At 34.4% G+C, this 20,385-nt stretch overlaps 1 protein-coding gene across 5 annotated transcripts in view; it reads right to left on the reverse strand.

Moving 5' to 3' along the window:
• The window catches only part of VWDE (von Willebrand factor D and EGF domains), a 104,741-nt gene that overhangs the window by 33,427 nt on the left and 50,929 nt on the right, over positions 1–20,385 (reverse strand). For all 5 annotated transcript variants that reach the window (XM_045494944.1, XM_045494940.1, XM_045494943.1 and 2 more), the window contains 11 exons: positions 17,806–18,053; positions 17,159–17,248; positions 15,283–15,427; positions 12,219–12,436; positions 11,897–11,970; positions 10,207–10,477; positions 9,490–9,698; positions 8,111–9,072; positions 5,721–5,857; positions 1,851–2,006; positions 1,622–1,726 (listed from right to left, as the gene is read on the reverse strand). In XM_045494944.1, coding sequence (XP_045350900.1) covers positions 1,622–1,726; positions 1,851–2,006; positions 5,721–5,857; positions 8,111–9,072; positions 9,490–9,698; positions 10,207–10,477; positions 11,897–11,970; positions 12,219–12,436; positions 15,283–15,427; positions 17,159–17,248; positions 17,806–18,053 — 2,615 coding nt within the window. The remainder of the gene's footprint in view (positions 1–1,621; positions 1,727–1,850; positions 2,007–5,720; positions 5,858–8,110; positions 9,073–9,489; positions 9,699–10,206; positions 10,478–11,896; positions 11,971–12,218; positions 12,437–15,282; positions 15,428–17,158; positions 17,249–17,805; positions 18,054–20,385) is intronic.

Here is a 20,385-nt window from a genome sequence, read left to right on the forward strand (position 1 = left end):
CCGTGGAACTGATCAATAGGGAAGGAATAAGAAAATACATATAGCTGTATCTCTGTGTAGAATTTTAGCTCATAAATAACATGGAAGACAGTCTGTCTTTTCTTCTGGTCTTTCTTACTGCTAAGTCAGGCTGGAAGTGCTCTATTTATAAAGAAATGAAACAATTTTTCCCCTTGCTCATCTTACAGAAACACATTCGGTTATAGCTATTTTCCCTTCCTCTAGGATCCCATTATGTCCTCTGAACAGAGCAAAACTGAACCAGAACCTTGGCATAATGATCCACACTTGACAATGGATATCCTTATACAAAATAGTGGAAAGAGAGGCTGATCTGCAAAAAAATAATTTTAAATGTAGCAATAATTTTCAACCTGGGAAGAAGACCAAATTTTGTTCAGCATATATAAGCTTTGCCCATTTAATGTAATCTCCTTTGATGTCACTTGGAACACTGCACAAAAATAAGAATAGAACAGTCGCAACAATGTAAAACAATTTTGAATTACAAAGTTTTAAAAGTACTTACTGTAAGACATGTAGAAACAGAATATTTAGGGGAAAATAAAAATCAAACAACTTTGTAAAAACAGAAACTTCTGGGGCACTTGGGTGGCTCAGTCTGTTGAGCATCTGAATTCAGCTCAGGTCATCTTGTGGTTTGAGTTCGAATCCCGCATTGGGCTTTGTGCTAGCAGCTCAGATCCTGGAGCCTGCTTCAGATTCTGTGTCTCCATCTCTTTCTGTCCCTCCCCTGCTTGTGCTCTGTCTCTCTTTCTCTTTCTCTCTCTCCCTCAAAAACTAAATAAAACATTAAAAAAATTAAGAAAGTAATTTAAAAACCCCAGAAACTTTTTACTGACATGATCTAATTGTTAATCTCAAGGGAAAAAAAAAGATTTAAAATCCAAAATAATGATACTTTTCATTTTTATCTACATAAATATTATTTGATATGCTTCTCAATTTTGAATAGCCAAGTAATATTACTTCCATGGTATGTATTAAGTCAGCAACTGGCATATGAGAAAGATATGGTGATAAACCCAACAGACTGCACAAAGATTAAGAGGGTGTGGCTGTGAGGATGCAGCTCAGGCTGGGGTGTTCTGTAATCTCTTAAGTAGATAATTGCATGGTTCAATGAATTTATTTGCCACACACACACACACACACACACACACACACACACAACTCCCTATAAAAGTGGTAGCCTTACACATTTTACAAGCTCCATCAAAATGCACGTCATTTGCCACAAAGAAGATTAGGCACGAGCAGAGAGACATCTAACTGGAAAATCTTTATCACTTTTTTAAAAAAATGTAGTAGGAGTTAAAATTCAATCTGAACCTCCCCTTTCAATTTTTTTTTTTTAAGAAATAAATAACCAGCCAATTGAAAACATTAGAGGTAGAAATCTCCTTGCCATTTCATCAAGAGCTACTGGCAGAGTAACAATTTCAGTTAACCTCATATAAAGTTGAGGAAGGCTTTTCTCTATTAGTATTTCTGATATGAAGGTGAAAAAAACTAATATGCCTTTAATATACCAATATTAAAGCATGGGAAATGAAAATACTTACCATGTAAATGTGAAAATAAGTGAAAAACTGCTTACCTTTATAGTACATGAGTCTTTTCCATAGAGACCGCAAAGTTGACAAGCCCCATCATAGATGATCATTATTTTGGGATTACTGAACCTGTAACCATCATTAGATACCTGTAAGATGTAGTTTTATAATAAGATAATTTGTTCTAAATGTGGCTTCATAAATTCATTATGAAATTTTAATACATAAATATTTACTTTATTAATAAATATGAGACTATCTTTTCTTTTTTACCTTTAACTGCCACTTCGCAATTGGCTTCTCACCCATCAGATCTAAGGTATCAGACTGCTGAACATCAGGGGGCAGCTGACAATCAATAGTTCTGCTATTTTGAAAAACAATATGCGTGTAGACAGCTTTTCCAAGGACCCATTTACTGCTTTTATACTAAAGGCATAATAAGAAAGCAATTAACTTCTGTTTAATTATGGAAATTCCTTGCTAATAAACTACATATAATCAAAATATAAATCTTAAAAAATGCATGGCTGGTATAATGGAATATATTATGAATGAAGTAATAAAACTGACATCAATAGTGAATTTTATCCAGAATAATGAAAACCATATATACCTTAATTAGACGTAAACTGGTTCTAATGCCTTATGCATTTCTTATAGGTGTAAATCAAAGAAGTTATCAATATTGGTCATGTATAATGAATCGCCAAGTAATGAGTTTTGTAGCAAGAGGAAACACATTTGACTACGTAGCTGACACACAGTGGTTTGATTTTCTGCCCAGAAACTCTCTCATTTCTTCTGCAAAAGTTCTTAAACTTCTACTTTTACTTGAAATTGCTCTTTCGGTCCTCCATCCATATGGTTCCCAGGACCTTCTCATGTTTTTACATGACCCATCTTCCTGGCTATGCTTGATTGCTCTGGGGGTGTATCTAAGCTGAGTCAATGCTTTGATTATTTGGAATGTTTCAACTTTATACCAGAGGGGATACTGGGCCCCCAGTTTCAACTTTATACCAGAGGGGATACTGGGGATACTGGTAGCTTCACGTGCAAGATAAAAAGTAATGGAGATGTGGGTGGCTGTATTTTTCACTATGTGTAGGAGGCTAGTATATAGTAAAAGGGAAAAGTGAAGCGCACAGAGAAAAGCAGAACTGAGACACACAGATACACACGCACACACACACGCACACACACACACACACACACACACACACACACACATTCAGATATACTGAGTCTTCGTGGTGTTCAAGTCCCAAATTCAAGTTGTTCCTGAGAATTCAGCAATTACATTCTTACCCTGATTTTGTGAAAAACACACTACCTTAATAATAAATCCTATTTTTGATTAAGGTAATTCAAATGAATCTATATAACTTGAAACTAAATTCTAACTGGTTTACTCTATTTAATAACTCAGTGGCATATCATATTTAATCTACACTTAAAGTATAATTTTTTAGTATTAAAATGTATTGGTATTAAATGTATTAAATTACTAAATGTACTAAATACATTTAGTATTAAAATGTATTTAGTATTAAAATGATCTAAAGAGGAAAAGCCAGAAGAATTTTCTAGGTACTGGTAACTACATAGAAAGCTAAAAGGATATATTTTATTGCCAACATTTTGACTTAGATTTTTCTTTTAAGTTTATAACTGTATAATGTTTTCAATTGCTCAGAAATGGTCAAGGACCATGTTGATGCTTCAATATTGTGAGTCTGCAGGAGAAGGAAAGGAAGGTAAGAACATGCTCATCTGTGGCTAGCGGGAAGTATCTTAAGATCTGAGGACTGAAGGAGTAGGCCACAGTACAAATCTCCATGTTTGAGGGTGGTATGTATAGTCTGGCCAAACAGATCAGTGGTTTCCCTCTAGCGGAGGGTGACTGACAACAGTGTCTCAGAGCAGTCATGATAAGGACACCTAGATGGATACAGGGTTTTGTGTATTGAAACAAGATTCCAGCCAAGTCCAGAAATCATTTCCCCTCCTGTTTGGAGAAGCCAACCCCAAATAAGGAATAAACGGAGTTATATTTACTTTGCATTCATCAATATTTTGAGAGTACCTACATGTGCTGAGAATTTCCTGATGAAGAAAGATCACAGAGGAAAGGACAGACAAAACAATTTTAATACTGCTATAACCAAGATTCAAGTCAAGTTCAGTGAAAGAGAAAGAATCCATTGTGTCTATCCACCGTCAAGGGAGGCTTTTCTCCCTGAAAGTAGAAGAGGAGACTGCTGTTTGGACACCTGGAGCAGAACTGGAGAGACTACACTTCAGTGAGGCTGGAGGGAGTAGCAAGTGAAAAGGGAGGGATGCATGAGACAGCATGAGATTTTAGTATAGTGTATGCAGGCAGTTCAAGGTTACAAAAATAGACAGGAGCTGGATCACAAAGGACCATTCATTTCTAGGAAAGCTACTTGAATTTAATCTTACAAGTATTTAAAAACTGGATTCTGTAAAGTTCTGGCTGCTTTTCGGAGAAGCAGAGAGTGAAAGAAAGGATTGGGTGCTTGGATCTCCAGATAAAAACGTGTAAAATTATTATTGCAAAAGTAGAAAAGAGCAGCCATAATATGCTACCTTTCATGTAATAAAAGAAGGGATTCATCTGTTCCTTTGTGCAAAAGAAATGCAGTAAGGACAAACCAGAAAATAATGAGAGTGGATACCTCCAGGGATAGATGGGAATGGAATGGAAAGAAAGGGTAATGGACAGAGCAGTATAGACGAAAAGACAGTGATATTTTTCTGTGTGTATCTTCCGTACGGCAGCAACTCCCAGAACCATGATTTTTTTGCTTACTTTCCAAATAAATAAATAACTAAAATCAACTAAACTGTGGAGGAAATTTAAAGCGGAATACAAATATTCAAAAATAAACTGAATGGTATTACAAATGAAATAAACATCCTGAACAGGGTGCAAAAATATAAGTAAGTTTGGCGCTGGCTAGTGAACATATATATTTTCTTTCTCTAGTTCTGTATAGTGTGTTAGAAAATTTCATAGTGTGATCTTTATTTGTCAGATATTTAGAAAAAAGTCATATGAGAATAAATATCACAGCAAATAATACATCTGAAAGTAAGTACAAAATGTACTTTCCAAGAGAATACAAACCTATAAAACTTTTTGGCAAATAACTTAATTGTACTCTGATGTCATTTGATTTATTCTGCCACAAACATTATAATGTCTAGTCTCTTGAGGAATACTGAAGTGAATAAAATTATGCATACATTCCATTTTCCATTGTGTGTCTTATTTTTTCATTGGGATTAAAATATTTCATGGCTCATTTAGAAAAGCTCTACTCAAAAAATCCTGAAATAAGAATATTTTTCTTGTATAATTCTTTGAAAAAGACAGACACAAAAGTTATTTCCTCCTTAAATTCTCAATCCCAGGATCACATTTAGCTTTAGCAATTTAGAGAAAAAGTATAAAGAATGCTAAAATGTGATTTTCTGTTTTAAGTTTTCAGCTTACCCCAGTGTTTTCAAAGGGCTTTCCTTAAAATAAAAACCCACTTGAATAAAGAAAAGGAAGACCAATGATTGATGATAAATAATCATCAAAATAAGATATAGCTTGATATACCAATGTTCAAACTGAGTGATTACGTCTGTCGTTTGTAGCCCCAAGAAAGAAAAACACTATTTTTATTTTGAAATCCATAGTAAGGGAAATATAAAGGATGAGCGCAATTAATCTTCACTTTTTGTTTGGTAAAAGGGAATTGTTCATATCTCTACATCCCCTAAGTCATACAGATTTGTCTTGGGCAAAAATGATCTCTGTTTGTTGTGGTTTTACATTTTAATAAATGCAGAAGCTTACATATCAAGCTTAATATTACTTTAATTTCTTATTATGACTGGAATATGAGCCAATACTGCAATAAAAATTATAGAAAATATTTTAATATGGTTAATGAATAGGAAAGAAACTTTAAGGTTAAGCAATGTAACCATATTCTTATTGAGCTCTCTGTGGATTTGACATCCTTTGGGATTATGTTGTTAACTGATAGACCAAATTAATCCAAGAAAAAATTAATCTGAATAACTCATAAACTTAATTGTCCTTCAACACTATAATTAACATACCTGCAGTTTAGTAACTTCACATTTAGTTGAAGGTAATTCTTTGAAGCCTTGACCAAACACTCTCACTGTCATACAATTATATTTTCGAATATTACAGAATCCAGCATTCCCAAGTCCTATAATTTCAGGAGCCTTGTCTTTGGACAAAAATGATAAAACAAAATGGACAAAAATCCATAAAAATAAACTAATTATTTGCAAGGTCCAAATTAAAAGCATATGGAAAATAATATTTTGAAGTCTAACCAAATATAAGTACCTTAATTAAACTATTAAATATTAAGAGTAACCTGGTATTTAAAAAAGTGTCACTTACCATCAAGCCAATAACAACAGCATTAAAGATACTACCAGTGCCCAAAAACACAGATTTAATTGATGTTTTAGTAATGTTTAATACCAATTATTTACAAGTATTAGCAAATTACTACTACAATGGCCTGTCTTTTGTTTTTGCCATTTTGGTTTGTGCCATAGAGGTGGGTTATAGAAAAATACTTCTGCAATAAAATAGTGTAATTAGCAATGTAATGTATTAATATTTTTTAAAAATCTTAATTTAAACAGAAGAATTATAAAAATTTTATGAAAATGAAAATGTTATTAATGTTTTTATGTATTATTGCTATCTTACATGCCACGATAATCTTAAGTATACTTTCAATCACAGGAGAAAAAAATTCTCCTAGTAGTCAGAGTTAACTGATTTTCACATAGTTATATCTTTGGTTCTGGTCTTGGTAAGATCACACATCATCTGTACCAGCAAGATCTGGTTGTCAAAATAGATAAATGCAGCATATGAAAGTAACTGAGTCCTCTAAGTACTGGCAAAATGTAAGTGAATATAACTTTACTAGCAGGAGAATATAAAATCATAAATTGTATACTCAGAACACTAAAAATGCTTATGGAAATTAAAAAAAAACATTTGTTTATTCTTTCATATTTAACAAATGTTTACTGAAGAATTTCTACTTTTCCAGATGTTATTGTAGGTACTGAATACTAGCTTTCTCTATGTAAAGAGAACAAGTTCCTGCCTTCATATAATTTACATTCTAATATGGGAGGATAAAACAAAATGAAAAATAAATATAAAGTGTATCACACAAATGTTTTCAAGACTATGGAGAAAACATATGTACTAACTATATTAAGTGAGATAAAGACTATGTGACTGTGTGAAGAAAACTACTTTATTTTGAAAGACTTTGGAAGAAGTCTGAAATAATACGATATTTGAACAGAGAAGAGAAGGAAGTTGATCAGGAATCTATGAATTGGAAGAATGCTCCTGTGAAAGGGAAAGTAAATTCAAAGGTCCTGAGGTGGGAGCAGGCTTGGCCTCTTTGACAAACAGCAAAGCAACCACTTAAGAACACTGGGGAGCAGTGAACTACGGAGAGAATGGTAGATGAGTTCAGTGAGAGAGGAGGCCCAGACTGCATAGGGTCTTCTAGACCATGATAGGGAATGTGGATTTTACTCGGAAGGAGAGAGAGAGAGCCATTAGAGGCATTTAAGCAAGAGTTCTGTGATCTCACTATCATTTCAAAGGGATCTCTTTAGCTGTTGCATGCAAAATAAACTTTGAGAGAATCTATAATAATCCAGGTGAGATATAATAGTAGCTTGGACTAAGTTATTGCAGGGAAAGAGATGAAATTCTTCACATCTAGAGCTGGATTTGCTACTAAAACACGAGGCATGAAAAAAAAATGAGAAGCCAAAATGACTACAAGTTTTTAACATGAACAATCAGAGGAGTGAAGTTTACATTTACTGAGATGGAAAAGGGCAGGATGGTGGGGGTAGAAGGAAAATCGGGAGTTACTGGTTTAATAGCTAATGAAATCCAATTGACTTTTAGAAATTTCTTTCTCTTATATACTGAGATACAAAATAGTTTGTGCCACGTAGATGGGTTAGAGAAAATATTAAGCAAATTGGTATAATTAGTAAAATATTATAAACACAGTACTCAAAATACAATGAATGTGAGTTCTAGAGAAATAATGATTCTCTACCAGTAGAGAGATGAACTGTATGCAAAGGCCCTGAGGTCAAGAGAACCTAGTGTTACAGAAACCAAAGTGGGTGGAGTAAAATAAGTGAGGGTTTTAGTTGTAGGGGATGAGTTTGAAGATATATGGTGTGCCTGAACACATTGTGCTTTATACGCTATTATCAGTACCCCAGCTTTCACTATAAGTAAGATGAGACACTTTGGAAGAATTATTACTAACAGTATTGCTTAATATAATTTACATTCTTTTCCCAACATGATCTGAAGGAACCCTGTCAAAATACAGAAGGTAAAAGAGAACAAATAAGTTTTCATAATCAAATAACATACACAGTATCAAAGTTGGAGGGTACTTACTCACCATGGGAGTCACTGCAATCATAGGAACTAAAGCCTGGGGAACATACACATCCCCATTCCATACACTGCCCATTGCCACTGCATAAATTGGGGCATTTTAGCACTGAGAGAACGTCTTCAATTGACTTGCCATATTCTTCCGTGTTGTATTTCCCCTCTTCCAAAATTCTCCTTTCACATTCATTTTCTAAAAGAGCCACAGCTGCTTCTGTCCAGCTAAGATCATCTTTTAGGAGAACATCCTTAATGCACATATCTATAGCACTGTCTAGGCTCTTGCCCAGAAAGGCAAGACAGTGTCTTCCTATGCTGGAGTTACCAAGAGTCTGCTGGCACAGTGCCAAGGTGCTGTATTCAGTGAGTCCAGAGGGTGTGGGCCACGTAGGGACAAACTCTTGGTGGACATCCTCAGAATGGTCTTCAGGGAAGAAATAAGTGAATTCTTCTAGGTCACTTTGGCTGAGACTTCGTAAAGCAAACATAGGAAGAAACTCATAATTTATGTTTTGCCGTTTCCATCTGTTTTGTGGATCCCACCTCATCTCTTGGCTGCGGCTACCCTGGTCCTGGGTCTCTTTCCCATTGTCCGAAGTGTTTGGTGTCTCTTGGTTTTCATTTCCAGGATGTGTTTGTAAATCTAAGTCCAGTTTGGTTAGGTTCACGTGCTTTTTTTCTTGAGGAAAGAAATTCAAATTACTTTCTTCAAATGCATACTCATTTATCCCTCTGGTAAGAGCTTCTGAATTAATATATTCAGAGGTGACATCTAGTTCTGGTATCAGGAAAGAGAATTTGACATGTTTGAGATCTCTGCAACCTGAAACAATCTCTGGTTGAGAAACACTGTCCAGGTGATCAGAAGGATATAATGAATTAGTCAGTGAGCAGCTACAATAGGATTGTTTTCCAGGTGATGGCGGAGAAATTGGCATTGTGTCAAACATGCTTTTCCCTGGCAAAATCCTTTCAAGTGCAAAAGAGAAAAGAATAGTAATTTGGACAAGAACATTTTTTTCTCAGTAATGTGTTGAAAAACAAACAAAAAAACCAAAAACAAAAACCCGCAGAATACTGTGTCACCATTCATTTATTTATTTTTATTTTTTTTTTAATGTTTATTTCTTATTGAGAGACAGAGAGAAACAGAGCATGAGCACGGGAGGGGCACAGAGAGGGGGAAACACAGAATCCAAAGCAGGCTCCAGGCTCCGAGCTGTCAGCACAGAGCCCAATGAGGGGCTAGAACTCACAAAACGCGAGATCATGACCTGAGATGAAACCAGATGCTTTAGTGACTGAGCCACCCAGGCGCCCCCATGTCACCCTCACTTAAACTCTAACACGAATACAATAACAAATGAAAATAATTTACTTTCTTACCTCCATTCATTAATAAAAGCAACACAATCATTAAAAGTTGAACTAATTTTGGTTCCATTTTTATTATGGAAATCATTTTCTGGGTTTTCATCAAAGGTGCCACAAAGTCCCAAAGTGTTTCTATAGTCTAAGCTAGGGGCTCGGATTGTTAAACTCATGCCCCACTCACTAAGATCAGCACGGATAAATGCTCCAGAAGAAAAGCAGATCTGCAATACAGAAATAAATCAACTGCATTAAGAGTTGGTATAAAATAACACATTAAATACATTAAATACAAAACAGTGTGTTGAATTTATTTAAATATGTTCAATATATCTTGATGCAAGAATGAAAACTCTATATTTCTAACTATTCCTGAATATTTATTCTTAACTATATATTTAATCCCTAATATATGATTTATTAGGCACTGTGAAAAATATTTTTTAGGAATAACTTACCAAGTTAGCATATTGAAATCTTAAAATAAGGCTGCTTAGATTTGACAAAGACTTAACTATGTTGTGTCTAAATGTGTACAGAAAATTGAAAAAAGGTATTATTCCTTCTTAGATCCTTCCCCTAAAGCTTTATTTAGGGGGAAAAAAACCCTAATGCGAAAAAAAAAAAAGATAACTCTTAATTTAATAGAGATGAAAACAAGTTCAGAAATCAATCCAAAATCTGTAGGAAAAAAAAGGAAAAATACTTTCAACCGTGAAGAATCATACATACTGTGACTTTTCTTCCTAAGTAAGATTCACTTATCTTGATATTGCTGGTTGCATCTTGGCTCTTTACAGATAAATATGGCTGTGATTCATGTAGCTGGCCACTGCACATATCAAAAGTAACTATATCACCTTCTTCTTTGGCAACAAACCCACAGTTACAGGACACAGGATAGTAAAGGCTTCCACAGTCCCACTGGCGTACATGGACTTCAAAATCACGTGACATACTCTTATAAAGCACAAATGTTCCAGTCTTGAAATTATCATATACCCTGGCATTAATAAAAATCAACTGCGTTAAGAATTGGTATAAAATACCACAATAATACGTTAAGGACAAACAATATGTGTTAAACTTATTTATAAGTTTACTTACTTATTATAAGTTTACTCAGATACACTATGCATTTTACTTATTAATCATGCATATCTCTCTTTTGCTTTATAGAAGTAAGCTGCATGAGAGAGGGCACGTTTGTTTTATGGCCTGCCACACACCCAGCATTTAGAACAGGGATTGTCACTCCTTGCACAATTAATCTTGTTGAATTATAGCTGATTAAATCAATCCCACTATTCTTGGAGGTTTTTCCACTAAAAGTTTTAAGTTTTCATCATAACCATAAAGGATTCTTGAAGGTGGGATCAATTTCTACAACTTTTAATACTTGTTCAAACTTTCGGAGTATCACTTGCTATGGAGGATTTCTATCTCTATTTGTTCAAGTTGAATAATTTTACGGACAATGATGACATTAAAAATATCTTAAAAAGAAGGGTGCCTCGGTGGCTCAGTCAGTTAAGCGTCTGACTGCAGCTCAGGTCTGAATGCACCGTTTATGAGTTCAAGGCCCACATTGGGCTCTGTGCTGACAGGTCAGAGCCTGGAGCCCGCTTCAGATTCTGTGTCTTCCACTCTCTCTGCCCCTCCACATTCGCACTCTGTGTGTCTCTCTCTCTCAAAAATAAATACCCTCCCCCCAAAAAATTAAAAAAAAATCTTAAAAAGAATAAATTACCTTATATCATGAAGAAAATTTGACTCACCAAAGAGGTGTTCTTAAAATTTTCTTAGGGACATCTTAAAATCACATATTCCCCAGAAGAGTATAAACTGAGTTTAAATCCTTATAGGCAGATATTAATAGCAAGATAGCTTAGATTACTTTTTGGCCATTTAGCCCATTTTATTTGCATTCTAGAAGCAGATATTTAGGTATTTATGATAGCCACAATAGTTTCCCCCTGAGTATCATTGTCATGAATTAGAAGTGTTTAGTTTTTTAGAAGTGTTCAGCTTTTTAAATAATTATGTGTTAGTTTAATCATCTTGCCTAAACCAAAAAGATTATTTCAGTATCTTGCAGAAATGCAATATAGTAAATATCTCTAGAGCAAATATTTTAATCATTATTAAAAATAACTGAATGATCAAATTAAAATGACTATTCATATTTGTAAGAATCTTCATTTTTACAAATACAGACTCACTACAAATCTCTATATTTACCAAAGGCTAAAGTTTAAGGCAAAAACATTTCACACAAATAAATCAGTATTTTGAAACAAGCCAGTGTTATCTATACATGCCTTCCTTTCTAATCTTTCAGTGAATAGGACTAGAAACAAAACAACAGCAAATTCCAAAAGAAGCAAAAACTATTAAAAGAAAAAAACTTTCAGGAAATTACCTGCCATCAAATGTAATTATATGTGGGTCAGTAAATGAATAGCAGTAAGCAGTTGGGACATCCTTTACTTTGATCTTAAAAGCAAAGATATTTTTGGTAAATATTATCATTAATTGTATTTAGTGACATACAATAAATAGCTTAGCAATCTCAATGAATTTTCAAATAATTGCTTTTATCATAGTTATAGAAAACTGAATCATTTAAAATGGAAAAAACTTATTAAGTAATTTTTAAATGAAAGGTTTATGAGATGTATTGATCAAATAAACATATCTTTTTTAAAGCTTCAATTGTGAAGATATTTTTGTAATTTGTCAACCTGGATGCTGTCTGGAATGTAGCTGTTCCACAGGAAATCCTCATTAACTATAGGTTCCACTACAATGTTTGTGATTCTATCTCCGTCTCGAGAAAAATCTGTTACAGCAGTGTAGGACACAAAAGCATGGTTACAGGATCCATTAGCACAGGATGATGTCTGGTGAAGGTCCACGTGACAGGAAGACAGTGCCAAGTTTAAACCCAGCTGTTCTGTACCTATTTTGTGAAAAAATACATTGAGAATTTTTGTAAGGAAATATACCAACAAAAGCATGTAATAACTTGATTAACATGGAAAATTGAATCGAGACATTATTCTCATTTTCTCTTATTTAAAAAATATGGTTGTAATTTTGTCTGAATGTGTAAATTTTGTCTAAAGGTACTGAACTCTATTTGATTTTTATAAGTAATTAATCAACTTCAATATATATGTATACATAGTACTATTTTCAATAAGGTTATAAATCCATATGCACCTTCATAAAATTCAAAGCAATATATAAAATTTATTGTTTGTGCAAAAAAATCATAATTTCACCACCAAAAAGCAAAGTTTGATGTTTTTCTGCCTAACAATTGTGCCTTGGGTCCAAATATATCTGTAATATTTCATAGGGTTTGTACTCATGTTCTATCCATCGTTGAGTGATAGCAATGGTTATTAGTACAGATGATTATTGGATCATCAACTTAAAAATAGAAAAATTAAAATAAATTAAGTAATTCCACACAAGTAATAAACTCTCTATTGCTTTTTATCTCCCAAATGTCTCAATATATTCAGAACCTTGAGAAGCTTCCTTTCCTATGGAAAAAAGGACAGAAAACAATAATTTAGAAAAAAAAAATAGTAACAGAAGAGAGAAAGGAACTTCAGGAATTTGTGTAAGTAAACAAAAAGGATAGATTATTTCAAAAACCGGTAACAAGGGAAGTCTGCTATCATATCTCATTAGTAATTACAAAATCCTTCTGAGATCTAGAAAAAAGTAGCTGTTGTTGAAAACTTTGTATCGTCTTTTCTTCCACACATGATTTTCAGGTGTAAAATTATATTGGTCTGATGTAGGACACTGCACTAGATTCAAAATTACTGAAAAAAAAGTTCCTTTTTATGCATTTTTTCCCAGGGAAATGCATACTGTTATTGTGCACATAAAAAATAACAGAAACATCCAAATTTTTAGCTGGCTCCCTAAAGTCACTGTGGAATATATCTGGCTTGGATATAACCCCTGACATCATTTCCCCTGGTCCATGGAATGAGGGCCAAGTATTGCTCTCTGTAAGCCTGTGAAAAAGCAGCATAGTAGTTGTGGAAATACACTAAGAGATACCCACTTGAGCTCTATGGAAGTAGATATGTAATGAAAATACACTTAAAAAAGATAAGATGAAGCAAATCCAGAATGATATACAGAAATTCTTCTCCAGAAAAAAAGGGAAATTATTTTTAACTGACAAATAGCAGGGACATGCAAACTCCTAAAATGTAGATATATATTGCTTTTGTATTATTATAATAATGCCTTTCTTGCTGCAAGAATTGAGAGCACACAAATATAGTTTAAAGTATACTTGCAGCTGAAGAAAATCTCTGCCTGACACAAGTTTGAAAATGGTCATATTAACATCATCCTCTTCCTGTTCTCCCCTATAAGCTGTAGTAAAATTTACAAAATATACTTTTCACACGTAGTTTGAAGTAAAATTATGTCAAACAGTCTGAGAGAGAGGGTTTAACTGCATATTTCTGTGCTGAATTTCAAAACACAGTGTTGCTCACAATGCTCCTGAAATCTGAATGAGTGGCTGGGCATTTATTACCTAAGTCTGTTTACTGTCACCTGTCTTGAGACAGCATCTCCCAATGCTTCTCTCTATTTGTACGTCCATCTCTTTTCTGGGTGTATCATTCCCATGGGACTCTCTCTTCAAACATTTTTATCCTTTGCTTCTCTGATTTAATTAGGTATAATAGAGACCTGAAGACCTAGACACATCGTATTTGGTGTATTTATTACATAAAATTTTATGTCCTATGGTGAAAAGGTATGTAAACAGAATCTCTCTTAAAAGTCATATTCTGATTTATATATCTCTTATGTGCTTTGGTTTCTACCTCAGAGTCTTAGGGGGAGAAACAGAATTCAACTAAACCCAATCACCGCCACCCATGCTTTGTCCTCTCATAATCTATCGTGTCCTTTGGGAGAATTTCATCTCTCCCTATATGGCTGTGACAGTGACATATGTGCAGCCATGCATCACACAATCTATGTAATTTGTAATTTATTTTTTATTTATTTATTTATTTTTTTAATTTTTTTTTTTCAACGTTTATTTATTTTTGGGACAGAGAGAGACAGAGCATGAACGGGGGAGGGGCAGAGAGAGAGGGAGACACAGAATCAGAAACAGGCTCCAGGCTCTGAGCCACCAGCCCAGAGCCTGACGTGGGGCTCGAACTCACGGACCGCGAGATCGTGACCTGGCTGAAGTCGGACGCTTAACCGACTGCGCCACCCAGGCGCCCCTGTAATTTGTAATTTAAATAGAATTTTATAACAAAAGGTCTCAAACACAAGCTTACATTAAGGAGAGACGTATAAAGACTGTATTAGGAGACCCATGTTGCATAAGCTTGAATTTATGTTAATATAACATATCATACCTCCCTAGTTAGGGATATTCGGAAAATCTTAAAGAGCAGTTTGTCTCTCCATCTCTGAAAACAAAGCAAAGAAAAAAGTAAGTGGGAGGACGAGAATGAAAAGGAGGAAGAAAAAGATGATGATGAGGAGTTGTTCATCACTGTTTTTTTTTTTTAATACATGCTATGAGCCCAGGAGGGATAAATGTGAATTGCAACATAGACTGTTTTGACAGTCAATAATATGGACCCATATCATTAATATGGCTGAGCTATAATTTGATGTAAACACACAACATAATTCATTATATGCACACTCTCCAGTGACTTTTTCTAGAAGAAAAAAAAAAAGCATTAATTATTATTTGAAATCCAGTAATAAAATTAAGTGAATTTAGTGTATTACCTTGATCAACAGTTTTCAGTTTTAATGAGATTTTGCATTCCTGGTCAAGCTCACTGAATTCAGAACAAATGACAGGTACTGTGCTCTCTATCTTCAGGCGATATTCTTTCCCATCTTCTGATATAGTGCTTAATTCAGGGTGTAACTGGTATAAGAAAATATGTAGTCATATCAAAATAGAATTTATTCCTAAGATAAAATTTTACAAGAGCATTTTTCTTAACAGCTCCTATTTTGCTAAATAAGCTGGGAGTAATAACTTAAGCCCTGAAATTTTCAATTTAATAAGATCAATTAAAACCAAATCTTTAAAAACATTAGCACATAGCAGAGTACACGGAGTCACTGTACTGCCCTGAGCTGAGGGATAATTTGGTTCCCCAACATGGTAGGCAGTCTGGTAGGAGTCTGCCTTGATGATTCTGGTTCTGGGATGGGCACTGGGGAATGGGCACAGACAGAGAGAAGCCTATATTCTTTCATTTGTTTGTTAACATTTACTGACTCACAAATGAGTGTGTTTATTCTGAGAGATTAATATCACCCTTAACATAAGTTAGAAATCTAAGTATTTTTGCATATATAAATCAAAATATCATTGTCACCTCAAATATCTCAAGCTTATGTTGCAGCCTCTGTCTTCCTTAGTTGGATTACTAACTACTGAAGTCTAGGACTGGTCCCATCCCAGTTCATGGGCCAATCCTTTTTTGAGGCAGGAAGTTTTTACTCCGTCTGAATTCTTGGCTAGCTCCCTAATAGCCTAATTAGAAACATCTCCTGGGGGCTGACCAATGACCCGGATGTTTTTTGCTGAGTGTTCACCAATGGAGATCCAAAGGTTCTGCCTCCCTGAGGTATGAGCTCTTCTCTCCTCCTACTGTGATTATCCTCTTCTGACAACATGGTTACTCTTCTCACTCCCTCCTTGGTTCCTACTGTGTATAAATGGACTTTCTCCAGACCAGTTTTTGTCTTGGCTCTCACAATCTATTATGAGTCCTATTCACACAATCTATTGATTGTCTCATCTTGTCCTTGAACTAGAGATGAGTCCAGGTCAAACTCCAGTCCTGTGGCTGAGACCACAGGGGGTGTACAGTGCCTGTCTGCCTAGACCTCATGATATTGCCCCATTCCTTCCACCACTTCTGGATTCCCTGGATGACTGTTCATCTGCTGCAATAGCAGCAGGTCCTGTGCTTGGACCTCCCATGATACCAGCAGTGACCACAGACATTGCCTTGTGTAGTTACCTCCATCTTCACAGTTCATAGAGCCCAGATTTCTGGGTCAATTCTACTCTAGTCAGAGGCTCCAGTACCTGACCTGGTACTTGTCTTCCGACCTGCATGCTAACTAAATATCAATAATCTAACTTGTGATAGAATGAATTTTGGGAATAAAACTTTCATTTTTAATTTTTTTAAGTTAATTATTTTGACAGAGAGAGAGAAAGAGAGAGAGAGCACAAATTCGGGAGGGACAGAGAGAAAGAGAGGGAGAGAGAATTCTAAGCAGGCTCCACAATGTCAGTGGAGAGCCCGATGCGGGGCTCCAGTTCATGAAGTGTAAGATCATGACCTGAGCCAAAGTCAGACATTTAACTGACGAGCTACCCAAGTGCCCCACTTTTATTCTAATTTGAGCTATTTCTCAAAAAATATGCAAGTATATTCCAATTTTAGTTCATTAACAGGGGCCCTCGAACAGTGTTGTGCATTAGAATTATTTGGGTAATTTTTCAAAAATATAGACTGTCGGATCTCAGTGTTCAGTCTGTGATGAGGTCTTGGAACCAGCATCCACAGATCACAGTATAGAAAACACAGTGATAGAGAAGTAATCTTTCTGATCCATCCCCGTGGCTACATACCTTAATGCCTGCAAAAAATTCTTGGCTTTCGATGGCTAAGCTTTGTACATGTGGATTCTCCAACAAAAAGATGGAAGCACTACAGAATATCTATGAACACAGTTATGAATAATCATTTAGCAATGCAATTATGCAGAAAATATGTGTAAACTATTATAATTAAGTACTTAATTTATAGTAGATTGTGCATAAAAGATAATAAGAAGCTAAACAATTTGAAAACTTGCTTGAAAATCGAGAAAAATTCCACAATTTAAAAATATTACCTATTCAAACCTCAACATAAATCAAAGTGTTGTAGACTTTGTATTTTAAGATATATTTAAAAGTGGATAAGTGACATCATCATTAAAAAAATAAAAATATTTTTCAAGAATAAAAACATATCATTTTAAAACCAGAAAGAGGCATCAAGTTATAAGGGTTCATTGATAATTCAGCAAATGGTAACAGCAGATATTCATATGTAGTCATTAAGATACTGACTCATCCAATATCATTTGAGTTGGCACAATTGCCAAGGAAAAAAGACAAAGAAAAACATTAGTGCTTGGTATTCTGGGGATGAAGGTATTTTTAGGATATGTTAAAAAACTCATTTTTTAAAAACAATACATTCACAAAAAGAAAACAAAATGTGAACGTACCCTATCTCCGAGTCTGAGATTTATTCCATCCAGCTCTAAAAGAGAGAATGCCTGAACTGTGGTCTCTTGCTTCAGCTCCTCTTTGATTTCTTGAGAAGAAAGCCTAGACCAAGTTATGAGAAATCCCACCGAAGTGCTTGTAGGGGAAACATCAAAAGCACACCTACAGAAAAGCCTGGATTCAATCAGCTCCACCACAACTTCTGGCCTTCCTGGGGGCAGTGGTGGCACTGAGACAAACTGCTGACCTGAGGGGAAAAAATGCATAATCTGTCATCAATCAGGCATCTTAAAGAATGGATAATGACAAGCAGAAAGCTCATGGAGACTGCGGCTCAGGGATTTATATTAAGAAAAGTAAAATACATTCAGAAAGATAACTATTATCTAGCAATCAGCAAAGCAGCACATTTTTATTTTTGACCCAATAATCACAGAAATATTGATAGCAGAGAAACTTATCAGCTCATCAAGCTTATATTAATGTACTTTGGATGTGTCTACCCTTGAAAAAAGTCTAGCTCTTGAGCATAAAAGTAATTCACCTCCTTCGAAGTGATTTATGAAAGATTTCCCTTTCTAAAAGATTGAACAAAGAAATAAATTTAAGGTTTTTTTACATTATAATTTCTTGCTTAAAAAGTAGTCATTTATACGGGTGCCTGGGTGGCTCAGTCGGTTGAATGTCCAGCTTTGTTCTGCTCAGGTCATGATCTTGCAGTTTGTGAGTTCCAGCCCCGCATCCGGCTCTGTGCTGACAGCTCAGAGCCTGGAGCCTGCTTCGGATTCTGTCTTTGTCTCTCTCTGCCTTCCCTGCTTCCTCTCTCTCTCTCAAAAATAAACATTTAAAAATAAAAAAAAAAAAAAGTCATTATAATGTAAACTCAAAAGGCTTACTATTTTCCTCTTATAACTCAACCCATCATTACTCTGGGTTGAAAGAGCAGCTCATTACGGGACTGATTAAACTGTTGAGTGAAATACATCAGGTGTTAAACAACAGTCTTACTCTTTTCATTTTTCTGATGTTAAAAATGTTTGAAATTTTCTCTAGGAACTTGGGAAGATTTTGCAATTTTCATCTCTGGTCATTCCTAAGATTAAATTTAGGGATCTAAAATGTTTCTAAATGAGTTTTTAAAATTTCCTTTGTTTTAGAAAAGAGAAAAATATCTAAGTGATAAATTTTACAAGATTTAAAACATGTGCTAAAATGTACAATTTTTTTTTAGGATATACATGGTCATTTTACAATAGGTGCAAAAGTAATTTTTTTAGTCCTCTCATAGATTTTTGAAAACTCTACGGGATTCTAACCTAAATATAAGGGAAAAAATAACCTTGTGTATTTTAAGATATTTTAACTTGCTATTTTGTTAGATATTCAATTACAAAATCCGAGTAGCAAATGAATTTTTTTCGAATTAATCTGAGTAATAAATATTGGTTTTTTTTTTTGTTTTTTTTTTTTTTTTTTTTGAGAGAGAGAGAAAGAGAAAGAGAGAGAGAGAGAACACGCAAGCAGGGAAGGGGCAGAGAGAGTACCAAGCAGGGTCCGTGTTGTCAGCACAGAGCCTAACTCGGGGCTCGATTTCACAAACTATGAGGCCATGACCTGAGCCAAAATCAAGAGTTGGATGATTAACTGAGACACCCAGGCACTTCTAATCTAAGTAACAAATACCTTGCCAAACATCTTAAACATGAGGTCAAATCATTATGTTCACATTTGAAAGAAATAATAGACTACTCTTTAGTACATTGGTTTTTAAAAAAATTATATATGAGGGAAAATTTCCTCTTACATAAATTAGGAAAAAGAAGTTCAACTTATTTCCAAACAGGGAAGAACTATCTATGGAAATGATTATTTAGAGTAAGAGATGACAGATAACTGAAAAGAAAATAATTCATGAAAATTAAAACTTTGAATCACTATTTTAAATGGCATCAACTATCTGGGTGAAAAAACAGATCATTGCTCACAGCAATGTAGATGAAAGAAACTTTGTCAACATATGTTTAAAAGAAAAGTTTGCAAAAACAAGAGATAAATTATTTCTGCTTGTACCTTTTTGTCAATTCTAATATTAACAGTTGCTGGATATGTTAACATATTCTCTACTTTATCCTGAAGCTGTTGACTTTTGATTCAATATTTCCATTCAAGGGTTATCTCCCCAGATTGTGTATGATTTTGTATAGCATTTTTTTCCAATAATTGCATAAGCCTTCTGTACAACATACATACATAGCTTAAATTTATTGCTTATTCAAAAAACAAAAGCGATTTCACTATAATATATGTATATGAGAAAGATAATCCAAACCTATTATGCAGGTTATATATAAAATATAACAAATATACTTTATGTTTAATATTACTATTATTAGGGATATTGTTTTGTTCTCTTAAGAACTTAAATCACAGTGTTTAATTAAACTGAGACTTTCAGATAAAATAATAACTTGTTTAAAGAACAGTAGAAAAAGGAGCTGGAAAATCCATTTACAATTGGAATAGAACATAGAAAAACAACTCAGAGGGATTTACTTTGAGTGCTATTATTTTGTTTTTTG

Source organism: Leopardus geoffroyi, chromosome A2 (assembly GCF_018350155.1).
Source record: "Leopardus geoffroyi isolate Oge1 chromosome A2, O.geoffroyi_Oge1_pat1.0, whole genome shotgun sequence".
NCBI classification, from domain to species: domain Eukaryota; kingdom Metazoa; phylum Chordata; class Mammalia; order Carnivora; family Felidae; genus Leopardus; species Leopardus geoffroyi.